Genomic DNA, 20,866 nt, shown 5'->3' with positions numbered 1-20,866 from the left:
CTTTCCTCTTCCTCAATTTTAGTAAAAGGAAAATTGACAGCAACATCCAGTAACAGTGAAATAAGTTCCTATCACAGAGCTGAGCATTAGTTTCCTTGGAAGGACCCAGGATTTTTACACCTCCAAGAATCCTCAGTTGTACTTTCCTGGTATTATGGAGACACAGAGAAACTGAGTCAGGCCACCTAGTTCCTCATTCTACCTTCATTAACTAGCTTCCCGTTGACCTTAGGAAAGTCACTCAATTTCTCTGAACCTAAAAAAAGAGTTGATAGGAGACCTCTAAGATTCCTTTTAGTTCCTGTTTTAATTCTTTTTTAAAAAAATAAAAATAAAAATTAAGATTAAAAGAAAATATCCAGAAAAGACAAACTTGTTGCTCATTTGAGCAGTCTTCCTGGTCTGCCTTTTTTGACGGATAACACCTTCTTGATTTAATTCTCTGTTCGAATTATGCATAGCCATGCTCTTTCCATACAGCCTAACGGCTCATAAAATGCACCTGCTATTAAAATGATTTGCGTGACCCATTTGGTGACTGCTGAGCTGTTTATGGTCCTAACTATATCTGCTTTTCTTCATCGTGTGGGTTTCCATTTGTACGACCGTCTTTCTGAGGTCGCCTCGTGCCACTGCCTTCTGGTGCTGTCCGGCACGCCTCCACTCCGTCCTCCGGCCCTCAAGAGAGACTGGACACCTGCCTCGCATTCCACACGATCGCCTTCTACACAGTTCAGACAGTATCTATAAACAAGGGTGTGGTCCAGGCACCAGGGGTAGGGGCATGTCACACACACCGTGTTTTACAAAGAGGAAAAATAAGAGGTTCCCGCAAGATGCTTGCGACTCTGGTACTTTTCAAAGTAACGCAGCCAGGCAGCGGGCCTTCCCCTGGCCCCTCGCTCTGGTTAGGGCTGCCATTTGCATCCTAGCTGTGATTTAGACGCCTCCAACCTTCTAGTTTTCAGTTACCAGAGTCCCATCGCCGCCCAGGTCCCAGGTCTGCATGACGTAATTTATTGTGGCAACCATTCCTGGCAGCTGCCCAGAAACCCAGTGCGTCCTGCCCGGGGTTTAAGCGCGGCAAGTGGGAGAGGCGCGTGGGGCCCGAGCGCAGGGGCAGGGGCGCAGGGCGCAGGAGCGCGGGACCACCGGCGCCTGAGCGCGGTAGGGAACGATCGCGGGGGCGCACAGCAGCCAAGCCCGTGGAGGAGGAGCGCGCGCGCGCGCGCGCAGCATGGGCTGCGGACCTTCCCAGCCTACTGAAGACCGGAGACGTGTCCCCGCGCACGAGAAGGTTTGGAAAGAGGGAGTCAAGGTAATAAATAAATAAATAAACAAACAGACAGACAGACATAAAGCCTTTTGGCTGGGAGGTCTCGCGATTCCCACGCTTGGGGGCGACAAGAGTTGGCTGTAGCAGGGTGGGTCGAGGTCCACAGCTAGCCTAGTTAACAGGTGGGAGCCGGTGTTTAACTGCTGTCTTAACCAGGACTAGACAGATAGATGGATACATATCAAAATTATCGATAGTATAGATACAGATATATGGCTATAGGATCAATTTTGAGAGGCTTTGGAGTTTAAAGAGATTGCGAAGGCGGTCACGCCCCAGGGTAGAGGGACGGAATAACGGGATGAGGAGTGTGTTCTGCACAGAGCGAGGGTTGACCGTGATTCTCGAGAGAAGGTTGGAGTCCCTAGGAGCTGCCATATATTATTGGCTTCTGGAAAATAGGCCCTTTGGTCGTTTCTTAAAGCTGGGAGAGATCTCAGAACCTATCTGGCTGCGTCCTCTCGATTCATAGATGAGGATCATGAGGCCCAGAGAGACAGGCGACTTGCCCAAGGCTGCACAGCTAATTTGGGGGCACAGCAAAGGTAGAATTTAGTTTTCAAGAGTTTCGTTCCAATACTCTTTTCCCTAATTCCTCAAAGTTGCATGCCCTGTAATTCTGGAGACATTATGGGGAATTTTTTCCAGAGCAAGACCTAAAAGGATGAGTTGGTTGAGGCAGAAATGAGGTCCATGATTTCTTTGCATCCTTGCCACCCTCCAGATTCCACAGACAGCACTAGCAACCCTCAGAGGTCCACTTCGCAGGGGATACACCCAAAGATAAGGCTACCATATAATTTGTCATCAAAATTATGCTTTTAAGAGTGAAAGGGAACCCTATTAATACATTTTCCCAAAGACTCTGGCTGAAGCCCAGCAAACTGGGACTTATAGCTGGAAGGTCATTTTTGGAGCTACTGTTCAAAGAGCGCACACTTGGTCTCAGCAGGCACTGTGCAAGACACTATTAAGTGCCAGTTACAGCACCTACTTCATGTAGGGCACATCTGTTGGGTTCTTGGAGTACATTTTGAAACAAGCAAACCAGAATCTAGTGAAGGCTAACTCCAGACTTAGTACCTGGTATCCTGGGGAAAGCCTGTGCCCAAATGGCCACCCATCTTAACATTGTTTTCTGCTTTCCATCCTGAAACTGCCACTGTCTGTGTATAGGGACCCATTACTTTTTCTTTTTTCTTTTTTTTTTCACCCAGGCTGGAGTGCAATGGCGCCATCTCAGCTCACTGCAACCTCCACCTCCCAGGTTCAAGCAATTCTCCTGCCTCAGCCTCCTAAGTAGCTGGGATGACAGGTGTGCACCACCATGCCCGGCTAATTTTTGTATTTTTTATTACAGACAGAGTTTCTCCATGTTGGTCAGGCTGGTCTTGAACTCCTGAGCTCGTGATCCACCTGCCTCAGCCTCCCAAAGTGCTGAGGTTACACCTGTAACCCACCACACCCTGCTGAGACCCATTACCTTTTATGGGGTCTTTCTGCCTCTCCTGCCAGGATCCTAACAAGTTTCTCCTCCACACTGCCACCTATCTTGCCAAGGGAAAAATTTCCCTTCGTGTGCAAAACCCTTTAGTTTATAATCTATCCTATCCCTCTAATGTCATCCTCTTCTCTTCTCTTCTGCCAGTACCTGTCACTCATGGGCTCTTGGGTCTGCTAAACCAAATGAATCTCAGGGCTCAGTGCTTCCAGGCTTCTCACACCTCTATGCCTTTACCTGTGCCATTCCCTCTTCTTGGGATACCCTCCCTGTTACCCTCTCCTATTGGCCTGGTGAACTCATGATCACTTTGGACTAATATGTAGAAATACTTTTTTCTCCCATTTTCTACAAATACATTAATGTCACTTAAAAGTGCTAATCCATTGTTCTTGTCCCCTTTTTCATACAAAAATCTTTCTTTTATTTTTTATTTATTTTGCTGGCCTTGTTATTATGCCTTAAACATATAGTACAACAACTATTTACATAGCATTAACATTGTTTTAGGTATTTATGAATAATCTACAGGTGATTTAAAGTATACGGAAGGATGTGCATGGATTATATGCAAATACTACACCATTTTCTATAAAGGACTTGAACATCCATGGGTTTTGGTATCCGAGGGAGGTCCTGGAACCAATCCCCCACTAATGCTGGGGATGACTGTACTTATTTTGTGGAGTTGTTGTGAGGGTTAAATAAACTCAATATACATAAAGTGCTCATACTAATGCTGACTCGGAATAAGTGCATGATATAAGTTGTTTCTATTATTATTATAAAATAAAATCCTGGTTGGATGCGGTGGCTCACGCTTGTAATCCCAGCACTTTGGGAGGCTGAGGCGGGTGGATCACCTGAGGTCAGGAGATTGAGACCAGCCTGACCAAGATGGAGAAACCCCGTCTCTACTAAAAATACAAAATTAGCCAGGCGTGATGGTACATGCCTGTAATCCCACCTATTCGGGGGGCTGAGGCAGGAGAATAGCTGGAACCGGGGAGGCGGAGATTGCAGGGTGAGCTGAGATCATGGCACTGCACTCCAGCCTGGGCAACAAGAGCAAAACTCCATCTGAAAAGGAAAGGAAAGGAAAGGAAGAGGAAGAGGAAGGGAAAGGGAAAGGGGAAGGGAAAGGGAAAGGAATAGGGAAAGGAAAATAAACCTAAATCCTTACTTCGCATGCTGTCTTGGCCCATCCTGGAGCTGACTTCTGCTAACTCCTCTAGTCTTGTCTCTCCCCACACTCACACCGTAGACAAACCTTAGGACTTGTTCCCCAGCCCCATTCTGTCCCTAGCTCCATGACTTTGCACCTACTGTTTCCTCTCCTTCCAGACTTTTCCTTCTCCCTCTCCTGGGTCACATGATAAATGTGTACCCATTTTACAAGACACTCAAGGTCACTCCTCCTGAAGCTCTTCACGACCTCCCAACCCCAACCTCTGCCACCATGCTGGTAGGGTTGATCTTATACCTTCTACTATCATATTTCAAAGCATTTTATTATATTTATTTGCTTCTGTATTTGCCTTTCATCCTGTGCAGTTACCTCCTTGAGGACAGGCACTGTTTTTTAATCGTTGTATCTCCAATTCTTACTACATTGCCTGATACTGATCAGGCACTAATGAATATTTCTTGAGGGAATGCATGTCCCTCCTGGTTCCAAGATTCCTTAATGTCTTCTTGTCTCTTAGTAGCATAACTAGACTAATGACAGTCTGCATGGAGGAAATTCAATTTTAAAATAATCTGAAAACAGAATGAGAGTCAGTTCATGCATATACCTTCTTTCCTAGCCCCAAGCACTTGACTTTGGAAATCTGATCTGGGAAAGGTATGATTATCATTAATTAAACACTCTATAGCTATTGGAATGATAATAATTTCTTCCACAGCTTTCATAAATGCATAAGGCTTAGGGTGCAGTAGTTCAGCAGTGTCTTTAAAATGAAATGAACATGTTTGCTTGCATGAAATATTTATGTTTCTTAGTAACACCACTTTAAAATATTCTAAGTCAAATTTCTTGAAACCTATATATAGACTTCCCCTTCACTTTTACTTTAGTCTAAAGTGGTGAGAAGATACAGTAATAAAATAATGCATAATAATAAGAAAAAGCATGGAAAACTTCCTAGTTGGAGAAATGTTATTCATCTATAAGAATAACCCAAAATTCCTTGCCTGTTATAAGAGAGGAGTGGCTGGATTGGAAGAGATGGTCTCCAAGGACCCTGCACAGTTTTTTCCAAATACGTGATAAGAAAATTCTAGTTGATTGTCAGTAAAGGGGAGTAAATTACTTCTTAAAATATAACTTTTTAAGCAATCATATTTCTGAATGTTCTTTGTATAGTTGCTATTTATAATTACATTTATTAGAGGTAAACTAGAAAAAAATCAAATTTTGAAGAAATTCTTCCTATATGTCTATAGACAAATATATTCACAAAATGCATCTGCCAACAATTTGACTTAAGAAGGTTTTAACTCCAGGGTGCCTTGACAAATTATTCCCTTCAAGCTATTTGGTAAATATGTTTCCCAAAAGCTATAGAATAAATGTAGTACATCCATACCAAAAAACAAATAAACAAAAAACACCTGTCCATAGTTAAAGCAGTACCTTATTTGGAATGCTGATGATTTCTGTGCATAGCTGTTAGCTTATAATTCACAACTTTTTAATTCTACCTAAAATTGATTTAAAAAAATGTTATCCCCAAGATACTGAGGTATAAAATAAAGTTCATAAAATGTAGAAACACATTGAATCTGTACCCCCAAGGAAAAAATAGAGCATTCCACTCACCATCCCATCCCCTCCCCAAGTATCATTACCTGTATAATAATGCAGATACACTTCTTATCTTTTTCTTCCTTATTCCTTCTTCCTTCTTCTTCTGAGACAGGGTCTCACTGTGTCACCCAAGTTGAAGTGCAGTGGTGCAATCACGGCTCTATGCAGCCTCAGTCTCCCCTGGCTCAAGAGATCCTCTCACCTCAGCCTGCTGAGTAGCTGGGAATACAAGCGTGAGCCACCACACCTGGCTAATTTTTGATGTTTTGTAGAGATGAGTTTCGCCATGTTACCAAGGCTTAATGTAGGTATACTTCTTATTGGTGTGAAAATATAAATTCTTCATGTATGTGTAGAATACGAACACTGCTATATCCCTGAGAGACATAGATCTAATTAACTTATAAATATGTCTGGTCTTTAAACTATGTCTGTTCTCAAGTCTACACTCATTATGAAATTGGGTTAAAATTTCCAGAATGTGTTACACATGGGTAAGATATTTGAAAGACATTCTGAGTTTTCAAAAGAGAAGAACCTTAAATTTCTGCTCTGGAAACTGAAGACTGGTTTATGTTGTTTCGTGATAAAAGACTGTGTTTTGTCTGCTACAATTTAGGTTTTGGTCACCAGCAGAGCTCAAAGGCAGACTGTCTCTAAATAAGAACAGATGGGTAGAGATCCTTGCTAAGGCCTGGATTCCAAATCCAAGTAGTTATAGTAGCTTTGATAACACAATTGTGAGGTCACTGAGGTTGTGGTATTTAAATCTATGCCAAGTTGTAATGTACAGAAAGTCTTTGTGAAAAGCCATCGTTTAGACTGAAAATACTCAGATTCGCTCTCAATTCCAGTGTAGGCATTTTGCTATTGTTGTTGTTGTTGTTACTATTGTTAAATCATTAAATTTTTCCATTTGGAAAAAGTCCAAGAGTCTTCCAAGAGTCTCCACTTGGAAATGTTAAATGACAAAACTAGACCCTGTTTGTAACTCAGTGCTTCTCTAGGATCAAAAAATGATGGATCTGCAAACCAAAATAAACTTGTGAAAATACTTGTCTTACTGTCACCGCAGATACTGGCTTTTAGTAGTTTATTTGGAAAGAAGGAAAACAGTGTTCAACATGACTTACATGATGTGCATCTTTACCTTTAGCATGAACTGTGAGCATCAGATAGGGTCTCCTTTCTTTTCTTTTCTTTTCTTTTTTTTATTTTTCTCGAGATGGAGATGGAGTCTCGCTGTGGCCCAGACTGGAGTGCAGTGGTGCAATCTCGGCTCACCACAACCTCCGCCTCTCGAGTTCAAGTGATTCTCCTGCCTCAGCTTCCTGAGTGGCTGGGATTACAGGTGCCTACAGCCACACTCAGCTAATTTTTGTGTTTTTATTGGAGATGGGGTTTTGCCACGTTGGCCAGGCTAGTCTCGAACTCCTGACCTCAGGTGATCTGCCTGCCTCGGGCTCCCAATCCCCTTTTCTTTTGTTATATGTTTTATATACATATATAACACACATATATATAACATATGCACATATGTTACATGTAATATGTTGTATGTAAAGGCTCCTTTCTTGGTTCTGCTTACTCTACAGGGACAGGATGGGCAGTAACTGTCCATGAAGAAAGACAGATAGATGGAGACAGAGAAAAGCACATCATTGCTTTTAGGCTTTCTCCTTGTGCCAATTCCAATCTCATGTCCACTAAGTTTTCGATTACTTTCTTGTTTGTTTGGTTGGTTTTTCATTATTTCCTATGTAGCCCTGAGACACAGAAATAATTAACTCTCAACACAAGGAACTGATATTGGTTTAGCTGTGTAAACACAGTGATAAGGAGCTATGTTAAGTCCCGCTACAAGCATGCAAGAATCCCTAACTGAATTATGAAAACCTGATCATGACAGACACCACCATAACCTAGCCACTGCGATTTCTACTTAGCCTCTGAGGAACTTCAAACGTTAGAGTAATTCCAGAAAGTGGTTAAACATGCTTGTATATTTTTTTTAAATTTGTATGACTTTTACTGTGAAAGTACCAAAAGTTTCATGACAAGGCCTTATTTTTAATTCATTTTTACCAAAAGTTTCATGACAAGGCCTTATTTTTAATTCATTTTTCTTTTTTTTTTTTTTTTGAGATGGAGTCTTGCTCTGTCGCCCAAGCTGGAATGCAGTGGTGCAATCTTGGCTCACTGCAGGCTCCACCTCCCAGGTTTACGCCATTCTCCTGCCTCAGCCTCCCGAGTAGCTGGGACTACAGGCACCTGCCACCTCGTCCGGCTAGGTTTTTTTTGTATTTTTTAGTAGAGCTGAGATCACACCACTGCACTCAAGTCTGGGTGATGGAACAAGACGCTGTCTCAAAAAAAAAAAAAAGAAAAAGAAAAAAAAAAAAAGAAATTAAAAGAATCCTGGGAAGACATTACCGAGTGGAAGATGCATGTGTTCTTTGTGTTCTTATCGCTTCTGGAGACACTGAGGAGACTTCCTCTGGTATGTGTGTCTTAGATGGAGAAGACGTTGATAACATCCATTGAAATGAGAAGTGGGAAACTTGCAATGAAAGAGGGCCAGCACCTGGAGAGAGAAGACATGGTAGTCAAGGGAGATACGATAAAAGTCTTTCTGAACACATTGACATTTAAAATTTACTTACTCTAAAAATAAATGACAGTTCTTTAAATTGAATTAATTCAGCTTTGTGAAAAACTCATTACATTGTTCTTATTTTGCTGTGGAACTGTGAAAAATATAACATGGACCAGCATTTTGTCATCAATGATTTTTACTAAATCACCGAGAGACCATTTTTGTGCTTTGTTTTGACCTATTTACAAGCAATGGAACTGTGGTTTGAAGAAACAGACACCCTTGAAAGGAGAAGGTGGGATTATAAATTAGTGCAGTATTTATGGAGAACCTTCTGGAAACATATATTAATATAAAATGTGCATATCCTTAGACCCAACATATCCACATGCAGGAATTTATTCTTATGGAATGATTGGATGGGTTCATGGGTTCACAGTGATGTATATTCACATGTATTATTCCAACACAGTTTATATTATTGAAAAGTTAGAAACACCTACATGTCCTTCAGTAGGACTTGGCTAAATACATTGTGGCATAGTTACATAATGAGCTCCAATGCCATCGTCAGATAAGTAGCTACTCCTTATCACTAAATAGAATGAGGTAGGCCTATGTATGTTGATATAGGTAAATGTTTCTTACATATTGTTGAGCAGGTTACAGAAATATAATATCGTTTAATATATAATTCTTTTCATTTTATTTTTAAAACAGCTTTATTAAAATGTGATTCACCTCCTCTCTTAGTCTGTTTGTGCTGCTATAACAGAATACCGTGGACTGGGTAAATTATAAAAAACAGAAATTTCTTTTTATAGGAAGTCCAAGATCAAGGCAATGGAAGGTTTGATTGTCTGGTGAGGGCTGCCCTTCTGTGTCCTCACATGGCAGAAAAGCAGAGCAAGTTAACTAAATCTGTGTGAAGCTCCTCTTTATAACACCTTAATCCCCTTAATGAGGGAGGATCCCACATGGCCTAATCAGCTCTTGAAGGTCCCACCTCTTAATATTATCACATTGGTAACACCTGAATTTGAAAGGGACACATTCAAACCATAGCATCCATTTAAAATGTACAATTAACAGCCATTACCACAATCTAATTTTAGAACATTTTGCCCTCCGCAAAGAAATGACTACCCATTAATAGTCAATCCTCATTTCCCCCGCACAGGCAATCAATAAATCTATTTTCTGTTTCTATAAATTTGCCTATTCTCAATATGAATGGCCTCTGTGATTGGCTTTTTTCACTTAGCGTAATATTTCCAAGTGTCATCTATGTTGAAACATATGTCAGTGTTTAATTTCTTTTTCTTGCCGAATAATATTCCTTTGGATGACTGTACCGCATTTTATTTATACGTTCATCAGCTGATGGACACTTAAGTTGTTTCCACTTTTGGGGTATTATAAGTAATAATTGTGAATATTTGTGTGCAAGTTTTTGCAAGAACAGATGTTTTTATTTTGCTTGGGTACATACTTGGGGTGAAATTTCTGGGTCACGTGGTAACTCTATGTTTCACTTTGTGAAGAGCTCTCAAAGTGTTTTCTAAAGTGCTGCACCATTTCACATTTGTCCAGCAATATATGAGGGTTCCAATTTCTCCACATCCTCACCAACACTTGTTATTATGTGTCATTTTCATTATAGTTATCCTAGGGGATATGAAGGGGTATCTCACTGTGGTTTTGATTTGCATTCTCCTACTGATTAATAATGTTGAACATCTTCTCGTGTGCTTATTGGCCAGTTCCAATGTATTTTTAAAGGTTATGTGAGCAAATACATCTGGGCAATGATATACTAAAATGTTAGTAGTGCTTCTCTCTAGAAGATATTATTACTTTCTACTGTGTTTCTCTATCAATCAAGGTTCTACCAGAGGGAAAGAACCAGTAGGATAGACAGATAGATAGACAGGTAGATAGGTAAATTGTAAGGAACTGGCTGATACAGTCATGAAGGCTGGCTAGGAAAATCAAAATCCATAGGATAGGGCAGGCAGTCGAAAAGAACAGGCTGGAGTTGAAGCTACATTTCACAGGCAGATTTCTTCTTCCTCAGGAAGACCTCAGTTCTACTCTTGAAGCCTTTCGATTGACTGGATGAGACCTACCCAGATTATCAAGGGTAATCTCCTTTACTTACAGTCAATTGATTACATATATTAACCACATCTACAAACTACATTTACAGTACCACTAAGATTTGTGTTTGACAGAATAACTGGCTACTATAGCCTAGCCCAGTTGACACATAAAACTAACCATTGCAATTCTCTTTTATATTATTTAATTATTTTTTACAATAAATCTAAGTCAGCATCACTTTTTTTTTTTTTTTTTTTTTTGAGATGGGGTTTCCCCATCTCACCCAGGCTGGTCTCGAACTCCTGGGCTCCAGTGATCCTCCCTCCCCCACCTCCCAAAGTGCTGGGGTTACAGGCATGAACCACCACATCCAATCTGTATTACTTTTTTAATCAGCAAAAACAATATAGCTTCATTATTATAAATTGTTTTAATGCCGTAGTACCTCTACTCTCACACTCAAGGCTGAACTTGTCTATCTTGGTATCCTCCAGAATGCTCAGCATAGTAGCTTTTACCTGGTAGATGCCTATTAGATACTATATTCGTTTTCTATTGCTGCTATAGCCAATTCACACAAGTTTAGTGGCTTAAAACAGTAGTTGCCAACCTCTTTGACACCAGGGACCAGTTTTGTGGAAGACAGTTTTTCCATGGACTAGGGTTGGGGGGATGGTTTCAGGACAACTCAACGGCATTACATCTATTGTATATTTTTTCTCTATTATTATTACATTGTAATATATAATGAAATAATTATACAACTCACCATAATGTAGAATTAGTGGGAGCCTTGAGCTTGTCTTCCTGCTAGACAGTCCCATCTGGGGGTAATGGAAAGCAGTGACAGATTATAAGGCATTAGACTCTTTTTTTTTTTTTTTTTTTTGAGACAGAGTTTCACTCTTGTGGCCCAAACTGGAGTGCAGTGGTGCAATCTCGGCTCACTGCAACCTCCACCTCCTGGGTTCAAGCAATTCTCCTGCCTAAGCCTCCCTAGTAGCTCAGATTACAGGTGCCCACCACCATGCCTGGCTAATTTTTTTGTATTTTTAGTAGAGACAGGATTTCACCACGTTGGGCAGGCTGGTCTCAAACTCCTGACCTCAGGTGATCCGCCCGCCTCGGCCTCGCAAAGTGCTGGGATAACAAGCGTGAACCACTGCGCCCGGCCGCATTCGATTCTTAAAAGGAGTACGCAACCTAGATCCCTCGCAGTTGTGCAGTTCACAACAGGGTTTGTGCTCCTAATGAGAATCTAATGCCACTGCTGATCTGACAGGAGGCAGAGCTCTGGGGGTAATGTGAGTGATGAGGAGCAGCTGTAAATAAAGATGAAGCTTCGCTGGCTAGCCCACTCCTCACCTCCTGCTCTGCAGTCCGGTTCCTAACAGGCCACGGACCAGTACAGGTATGTGGCCCGGGGGGCTGGGAACCCCTGATCTATGGCTTTCTGGGTACTATAGAGCCCGCCACAGATACTAGCTGGCTAAATATTCACAAAGCAGACCCTGCAACATTGTTTTAATTTACCGAGAAATCTTGATTCTAACAAAGCTGTTCCCTTTTCACAGGCTGATGTCGGTGTGCCTCATAGTGGGGAAAACTGCAGCCCCCAGATGGAAGCTGCTCTGACCAAGAATACTGTGGACACTGCAGAAGGCCTGGAACAAGTCCAGATGGGAAGCTTACCTGGAACCATTTCAGAAAATTCTCCATCTCCTAGTGAAAGAAACAGACGAGGAAATTCAGGTAACCTCCCTCTGCCCCCATTCATGTAGACCTTCACAAAATACTGTTTCTCTAAATACGTCTACAAGGTTTACTTGGTGGTCCTTTTATCATTGCTTTCTGGGCCATGAAGTATGTTAAATGGCAATGTTTTTATCTCTGAAACATTAGAATTTAGCCTTAGGCCTTCATTACGTGAGTCAATAATGCTAAGCATTAATCTTCTTGTCGATGAAGTAATTAAGACCATCTTTAAAAAATAAATAAATAAATAAACTAAGAGGCTTTATTGGGAGTTAAGGCCAGACTTTAGGAATGGGACTTGCACAGTTCCAAGGAATTTAAACTCCCACGATGATAATATCTTTCCAAGGGAAAGTTCTACATTTACACAAATAAATAAAACCTACAATAAACTGTTTTCCCTGTCTTTCTGCATCCAAAGTATCAGCAAATATACAACAAAAGAATCTTTCAGAAATGTGAAAGAGGTAGTTATGACTGACTTGTGCTATTTAGAAACTATTTGTGGGTTTTCCTGTGTTGTGTTTTCCCTCAACATGAATTACCGCCTGGTGTCGATTTAAGTCATCTTATTTATATTCGGTCAGCCTTTGAAACATATTGAACTTCACAGCCCTCAAGGAAAAGTACTCTTTTTATTTCAGGGGGGAAGACTTTTGCTCCCCACCACTGTTGTTTCTTCTCTAGGTACAAGTTGGGATTGGAAAGCAGATGGGTTCATACATGCGATTCTATTTCTTGAACTTTCCTGGCACACTCAGGTTATCACAGATTTTCTATTCGCCCTCCCCTTGCTGTTCTGATGTAGTCAGCGTGACCTCTTAGAATGACTAGGAGGTTGAGGAATGCAGCACAGGAACGGCCTCTCCCTGCCTTCTATGTGTTAGGTTGACAAATACATCTTTTTTCTTTCCAATGATTTTGTTGATGCAACTTCCCTCTAGACAGCAACATGAATGCTAAATATCAACGTTGGTCACAGACTGCAGAGTGTCAGGCACACAGGGACCTGGTGACCCAGGACAGTCAGTGCTGCCAGGTGTATGTACAATGTTAAAGATGGCATGAAGAGGGTGACAGGTAAGCAGAAAGGTGTTGAGAGAGAACAGCTAGGGAGGAAGTCAGCCACCAAAGCAGATGTTTCTAAAATGCAGCATCAAGGAGTCCTCAGGAAGCATCTTACCACAGAGTGAGTAGGACCTAGTACCCTGAACTTCCTATTTGTCCTCTGCCCAGTTTCCTCTCTCTGTCTCAGCCCTTGGCATCCTCCTTGTTGTGTCTCTGCTCTTCAAATCTGCAGAGTATACTTCTTCTTTTTTTGAGACAGAGTCTTGCTCTGTCACCCGGCTGGAGTGCAGTGGTGCAATCTCAGCTCACTGCAACTTCCACCTCCCAGGTTCAAGCAGTACTCCTGCCTCAGCCTTCTGAGTAGCTGGGATTACAGGCATATGCCATCACGCCTGGCTAATTTTTGCATTTTTAGTAGAGACGGGTTTTTACCATGTTGGCCAGGCTGGTCTCGAACTCCTGACCTCAAGTGATACACACCCCCCTCAGCCTCCCAAAGTGTTGGGATTACAGGCATGAGCCACTGCACCTGGCCCTGCAGAGTATATTTCTTAAGACCATCAAGTTTAACACTAACATTCCCCAAGTGTTTCCTTTTTTAAAATATTTATTTCGTATATTTTCAGAGTCAAGAAAAGGTGCAAAAAACAAAGAACACCTATATTCTTTCACTCAGATTCCCCAAATGTTAACCTTCTGCCACATTGCATTATATCCCCCCTTATACAAGTAGATTTTTTTCTGTTAATAAGTTAGACATAATGGCACTTTGCTTTCATATACTCCGCTGCGTATTTCCTAAAAACAAGGACACTCTTTGCATAATCTCTGTACAAGGATCAAAATTGGGAAATGACCCTTTTTTTTTTTTTTTTTAAGAGACAGAGTTTTGCTCTTGTTGCCCAGGCTGGAGGGCAATGACGCGATCTCAGCTCACTGCAACCTCCGCCTCCCAGGTTCAAGTGATTCTCCTGCCTCAGCCTCCCGAGTAGCTGAGATTACAGGCGCCCACCACCATGCCTGGCTAATTTTTGTATTTTTAGTAGAGGCGAGGTTTCATCAGATTGGTCAGTCTTGTCTCAAACTCCTGACCTCAGGTGATCTGTCCGCTTCGGCCTCTCCGAGTGCTGGGATTACAGGCATGAGCCACCATGCCGGGCCAGGAAATTACCTTTGATGTAGTACTGTTATCTCACCTATAGATCATATTCAAATTTGGTCAATTGTCTCACAACTATTCTTTATAAATGAATTTCTGATGCAGGATCTATCTAATCCAGGATCACATTTTTAATTTAGTCATCTATGGTCTTTAGTCTTCTTTAATCTGAACAACTCCTCAGTTTTTCTTAGTCTTTTATGAACTTGATATGTTTGAAAAGTATAAAACATTTATTTTGCAGAATGTTTATCAATTTGGGTTTGTTTGAGCTTTCCTCCTGATTGGATTTGGGTTACGCAATTTTTTTTTTTTTTTTTTTTTTTTGGAGACAGAGTCTCGTTCTGTCACCCAGGCTGGAGTACAGTGGCGCAATCTCAGCTCACTGCAACCTCCGCCTCCCAGATTCAAGCAATTCTGTCTGCCTCAGCCTATCAACTAGCTGGGATTACAGGGGCCCGCCACCACACTCAGGTTTTTTGTTTGTTTGTTTGTTTGTTTTTAGTAGAGACGGAGTTTCACCATGTTAGCCAGGCTGATCTTGAACTCCTAACCTCAAGTGATCCACCTGCCTTGGCCTCCCAAAGTGCTGGGATTACAGGCATGAGCCAGGGTTACACAATTTTAGCAAGAATACCAAAAATGATATTGTGTCTTTCTTAATACATAAAATTAGGAGGTACATTATATCTATACTCAACTCGTTATGTTTATGGGGAGTTTTGTTTTGCAAAAGTCATTTTTAATCTAGTAACATTTATAAATGTTTAAAATTCAATTTGGATTTTGAGTCACAGTTAGAAAGCCTTTCCCTACACCAAGGTTAAAGATGAATTCACCCGTGTTTTCTTGTATAATTTCACTTTTTACACTTATGCTTATGAAGAGTTTCCAGTGACATCAGAAAATGCTCATATAAATATTAGCTAGATAAGAAATGAAACTGTATGTTCAGTATGATGTCGAACTTATAAAAATAAAATTTTGTATATTAACAATGGTAATCTCTGGGTGGTGAAAGCATAGGCATTTTTTTTTAATCTTTTACTAGTTCCTGTATTTTCTAAGTTTACTACAGTAACTATTATAATCAAAAGAAGCACAACATGGTTTTTAAACAATCTCCAATATTCTCCAATGTCCCAAGAAAGCATGAAAATTGTTGAAATGACTGACATATTCCAGGAATCTCTGTATAAGTTAGCTGCTGTAAATATCAAGCCAAATTCTTTTTTTTTTTTTTTTTTTTTTTTTTTTGAGACGGAGGCTCGTTCTGTAGCCCAGGCTGGAGTGCAGTGGCCGGATCTCAGCTCACTGCAAGCTCCGCCTCCCGGGTTCACGCCATTCTCTGGCCTCAGCCTCCCGAGTAGCTGGGACTACAGGCGCTGCCACCTCGCCCGGCTATTTTTTGTATTTCTTAGTAGAGACGGGGTTTCACCGTGTTAGCCAGAATGGTCTCGATCTCCTGACCTCGTGATCCGCCCATCTCGGCCTCCCAAAGTGCTGGGATTACAGGCTTGAGCCACCGCGCCCGGCCAAAGCCAAATTCTTTAGAGAACTCCAAAAAGAATGGATCGCAATGGTTACAATGATTTTATTATGTTAGCGACAGATGTCAAACATGACATTCCTTTTAGAAACATCCTGGGAGAGAAATGAACCACTGACAGTGGAGCTGCTTACATGACGTATTTGGGAGAACACTGGGACAGTTGAGAGAGTGAAGGTTGGAGCCAAGCAGACTTAGATTTAGCCCTGTGTAACACACATGCTACCTGTGTCACCATGGTAAGTTAATTAGCTTCTCTCACATCAGTGTTTATTTCTAAAATAGGGATAATAATAGCACTCTGAGTTGATGTTTACATTTGATGTCATACAGTGTGTCAAGTATTTAGTATAGTGCAGGTGCCTAAGTGCTCAGTAAATGATCATTATTATTATTTTGACCCTTCCAAACAAGGCCACCTTCTAACCAAAAAAATCATTCCAATTCCTTGAAGGGGATTCACTTCTGACCTTTTCATTGAAATCTTCTCCATTGTTTCAAGTTTCTAGTTGACCTCCCCGTCTGACATGTTTTACTACCCCGTGCCAAAATCTGTACAGAGCACTTTAAAATCAGAAGCAGCTCTATTTCAAACACTTGCAAGAGTAGAAAAAACAGCACTAGACAGATATTGACAGGAGGAAAACTGTTGGAGTTACTTGCAGTGGCCAATCCTAGAAATCTCTTATACCGGAGAGGTTAATATGCTGAAGTGAGAGACATCTGATTAGTGTGTGTGAGTGTGTGTGTGTGTGTGTGTGTGTGTGTGTGTGTGTTTTCTATCTTCCCAGCACAAATTCATGAAAGGTCTCACTGCTAACCACTGAGATTAGAAATTTTCGCCGGGCAAGGTGGCTCATGCCTGTAATCCCAGCTCTTCAGGCGGCTGAGGTGGGCAGACTACCTGAGGTCAGGAGTTTGAGACCAGCCTGTCCAACATGGTGAAATCCCATCTCTACTAAAAATACAAAAATTAGGCATGGTGGCACACACCTGTAGTCCCAGCTACTTGGGAGGCTGAGGCAAGAGAATCGCTTGAACCCAGGAGGAGGAGGTTGCAGTGAGCTGAGATCTCGCCATTGCACTCCAGCCTGAGTGATAAGAGTGAAACTTAATCTCAAAAAGAAAAAAAAGAGGCTGGGCGCGGTGGCTCAAGCCTGTAATCCCAGCACTTTGGGAGGCCGAGACGGGCGAATCACGAGGTCAGGAGATCGAGACCATCCTGGCTAACACGGTGAAACCCCGTCTCTACTAAAAAATAGAAAAAACTAGCCGGGCGAGGTGGCGGGTGCCTGTAGTCCCAGCTACTGGGGAGGCTGAGGCAGGAGAATGCCGGGAACCCGGGAGGCGGAGCTTGCAGTGAGCCGAGATCACGCCACTGCACTCCAGCCTGGGCGACAGAGCGAGACTCCGTCTCAAAAAAAAAAAAAAAAAGAAAAAAAAGAAAGAATTTTTTTATGGGAAAATGCCATCCACTAAATGGAATGGACTTGGTTACATCAGGACTTCCTGATGATGACAGCATAGAAGATAGCTCACTTCTCAGGACTTCCTATTGCACTGTTACAGACAGGAAAAGCAAAACTGTCTTTGGCCCAACAGGCCAGCGCCGTTTGTTTTATAATGTGATGGCATAACTGTGGCTGCTTATTTGCTTGTTTATGTAATTGGATGATTTGTGATGGGGGAGCCTCTCTCATTAGTGCAGCTTATAAAGACTCCCCTATAAACTGTTTCAGTGCTTATATTTAGAATCATGAATAAAAATTTAGCTGATATCACTCTAACTCCAATTCTGATTTGGTTCAAAGACTCTTTTCAAAAAGGCACACTTTTACTTATGTAGACTTAGTAGATGGCGTAATTATAAACTTAGAGTTGCAGAACTAGAAGTCTCTTGGCAACATCACGCTGTTTATCCTTTGCATACAAAGCATGGAAACCAAACCACAACTCAAAGAATCACCAAAAGAATATCTGATTCTTAGCTGTGGTTTAGCTTCATAATTACTCGAGCAAACCAACGTCGTCGTACCCAAGTGTGTAAGTGTTGTTACCACAAAGAGGCAGTCCACAGCAGCACACAGAAAGGCTTTTTGTTATCTTAATATGTGGTCTGCTAAGTAAACAGTATATTACGTTGATGTGTATCCTCTGTAAGAACATGAAGAATCTGAACTTCGAAGGATTACAAAGACTTATAATAGAAATATATTAAGTGTTGAAGCTAAGATCTAATTAAGCAGCATGGTTTGTAAGGCATCCATTTAGCATTTGATTGAAAAAACCTTGATTCTTAAATTTTGCTTTCTTTTTTCTTTTCCTCTTTTTTGGAAGATCTAGTAACCAATGGATTAATCAATAAACCCCAACCCCTAGACAGTCGAGAGCGACAGAAGTCATCAGATATCCTGGAGGAACTAATTGTTCAAGGAATTATACAAAGCCACAGCAAAGTATTTAGAAATGGAGAATCATATGATGTCACGGCAAGTAATTTTGTAATTAACATTAGCTTATAGTTAAAATTAGCAATAGAATATGATGGATCATGAGTCATTATTTCCAGCATATGCAAGTTACAATACAGATAACAGCATTTATTTAAGTCCCTTAAATTCCCCCCCCACCTCCACACACCATCTCATATGGTTTGGTTCTGTGCTCCCACTCAAATCTCACCTTGAATTGTAATCCTCAGGTGTCAAGGGTGGAACCAGGTGGAGGTAATTGAATCATGAAGTGGTTTCCCTTATGCTGTTCTCATGATAGTGAGTGAGTCTCACGAAATCTGATGGTTTTATAAGTGTCTGGCATTTCCCCTGCTTGCACGCATTCTCTCTCCTACCGCCTTGTGAAAAGGTTCCTTCCACCATGATTGTAAGTTTCCTGAGGCCTTCCCAGCCATGTAAAACTGTGAATCAATTAAACCTCTTTTCTTTATAAAGTTATTATAAATAAACGTAATTTATAAAAAAAAATACCCAGTCTCAGGTATTTCCTTATAGCAATGTGAGAACAGACTAATACACCATCCTTCTTTGTGGACTCAGGAATTGCTCCAATTATTAATGATTAATTGATCCAGTAAAATGTATATTGGGTTTTACTAAATTTGAGAAACAATAGGCCCCACTGAATAACATACTTTCATTCTTTCAAATGTTTTTCTTGAGCACTACCTATGTAATAGGCATTGTGCAGGGCATTAGAAATGTAAAACTGAATCTGATTTATTCAGTAAGAAAATAGGCCCGACAAGTGTTTGAGGTGATGGCTATGCTAATTACCCTGACTTGATCATTACGCATGTATCAAAACATCATACTGTACCCTATAATTATATACAATTCCATGTCCATTAAAAATAAAGTAAAACTTTAAAAGAGAAAATAAATAGGCCTAAATGCCAAAGCTAAAACAAATATGGCTGTACATTTATCCATATGCACACCCCAAAATCAAACATGAAGAATTAAATAGAATTCTAGAAATTGCTGTACTATTATTTTTCTTTGTTAATTTATCCTGATTAATCTGTCATAGTTTTTCCTCAACATGAATAATATTTTTACTCTGATTTTAACTAGCTTGGCTAAAGTCTAGAGTTCTAATTTTTTTTTTTTTTTTTTTGAGATGGAGTCTTGCTTTGTCACCCAGGCTAGAGTACAGTGGTGCGATCTTGGCTCACTGCAACCTCTGCCTACTGGGTTCAAGCGATTCTTCTTCCTCAGCCTCCCTGGAAACTGGGATTACAGGTGCCCGCCACCATGCCTGACTAATTTTTGTATTTTTAGTAGAGATGGGGTTTCGCCATCTTGGCCAGGCTGGTCTCGAACTCCCGACATTGTGATTCACCCGCCTCAGCCTCCCAAAGTGCTGGGATTACAGGTGTGAGCCATTGCGCCCTGCTCTGACTGAGTTCTAAATTTTTAAATAAATTCTGTGGAAACCTGTGAAGAAGATAGCAGACTTAGTTGTTGCTGTTATTTTGTTTTGTTTTCTTGTTTGTTTGGGTTTTTTTTTTTAAGCCAATGCTCCCAGGCACTCCGAGTAGTCCTTAAAGTACAGGCAGAAGAGAAAAAGTGAAAAAAAAAAGAAATAACAGTGAAAAGAAGCCAGAGAAAAGAAAAGAAAAGAAAAGAAGCCAGAGAAAAAAATGAATGAAAAAGTAAAGAAAGAAAAGGAAATGGTGGAAATAGAGATCAGAAATTACCCAAAGGCTACTTAATGGTTGCCTATCCCTGTGTTGTAGGGCAAACAGTCCATTAGGAATTAAAAACTCGTTATTTAAATCAAATTTGCCACCTAGACTGAGTTACTTAGTGTTTGAATAAAGTTAATTTCCTTCTTTGTGTATGGGGAATGTTGAGAACTCATGAATAAAAGCCAAAGTGGCATTTTCTTTTGAAAAAGGAAAATAAATCCTGCAGAAAGTATTTGGGAGAAAGGAAAGGAGATTGCCAAACCTTGTGAATAACATTATCAGGCTGCCAATAATAAGAGGATGTCGGGGGGTAGGGGGAGGGCGGAAAGGAAGGTAAAAATGGATTATATAATGGAAAAGATAATGCCAACATAATGACAATTTACATTTGCACAACGCTATCATGATACAAGGCATTTTAGAGTGCCTTATCTTATTTGAAAGTACTAGAAGAAGGATGGGTTTTTAATATCAAAGGGGAGAGGAAATATTTTTTTCTAGCTGTAGGTCAGTCTGTAAGGGTCAGAAAAAAAGAAAGTGTGTCAAAAGAAAAAGGAAAGCAAGTTTGAGAGGAGGCAGATAGATTGTGGAAACATTCAGTAGCTAAACAATGTCTTCTTAAGGAAAATGCTACAGACACTTCGATGTCTACATACATACGCCAGTAGGAATCACATTAAAACGTTCTCCGTGATTCAATTGCCAGAGATGAATGAGTTCTGACTTAGACTTCGCAAGGGAGCCTGCAAGGTTAATTAATATAAACTACCTTGTGAAAGA

General features: G+C 40.8%; 1 protein-coding gene across 2 annotated transcripts in view; it reads left to right on the top strand.

Annotated features, from left to right (window-relative positions):
• Positions 1 to 20,866, top strand: part of STMND1 (stathmin domain containing 1) — a 104,871-nt gene that overhangs the window by 76,169 nt on the left and 7,836 nt on the right. Inside the window, exons 2-4 of one of the 2 annotated variants that reach the window (XM_078001353.1) lie at positions 1,229 to 1,318; positions 11,923 to 12,100; positions 18,217 to 18,368. In XM_078001353.1, the coding sequence (XP_077857479.1) occupies positions 1,238 to 1,318; positions 11,923 to 12,100; positions 18,217 to 18,368 (411 nt within the window). In that variant the 5' untranslated portion in view covers positions 1,229 to 1,237. Of the gene's footprint in view, positions 1 to 1,030; positions 1,319 to 11,922; positions 12,101 to 18,216; positions 18,369 to 20,866 lie in introns of those variants that run through there. The other variant, XM_015135604.3, reaches the window with a different exon arrangement.

This window comes from Macaca mulatta, chromosome 4, assembly GCF_049350105.2.
Source record: "Macaca mulatta isolate MMU2019108-1 chromosome 4, T2T-MMU8v2.0, whole genome shotgun sequence".
NCBI classification, from domain to species: domain Eukaryota; kingdom Metazoa; phylum Chordata; class Mammalia; order Primates; family Cercopithecidae; genus Macaca; species Macaca mulatta.
The sequence above is the reverse complement of the archived record's forward strand: the minus strand, read 5'-3'. Positions and strand labels throughout refer to the sequence as shown.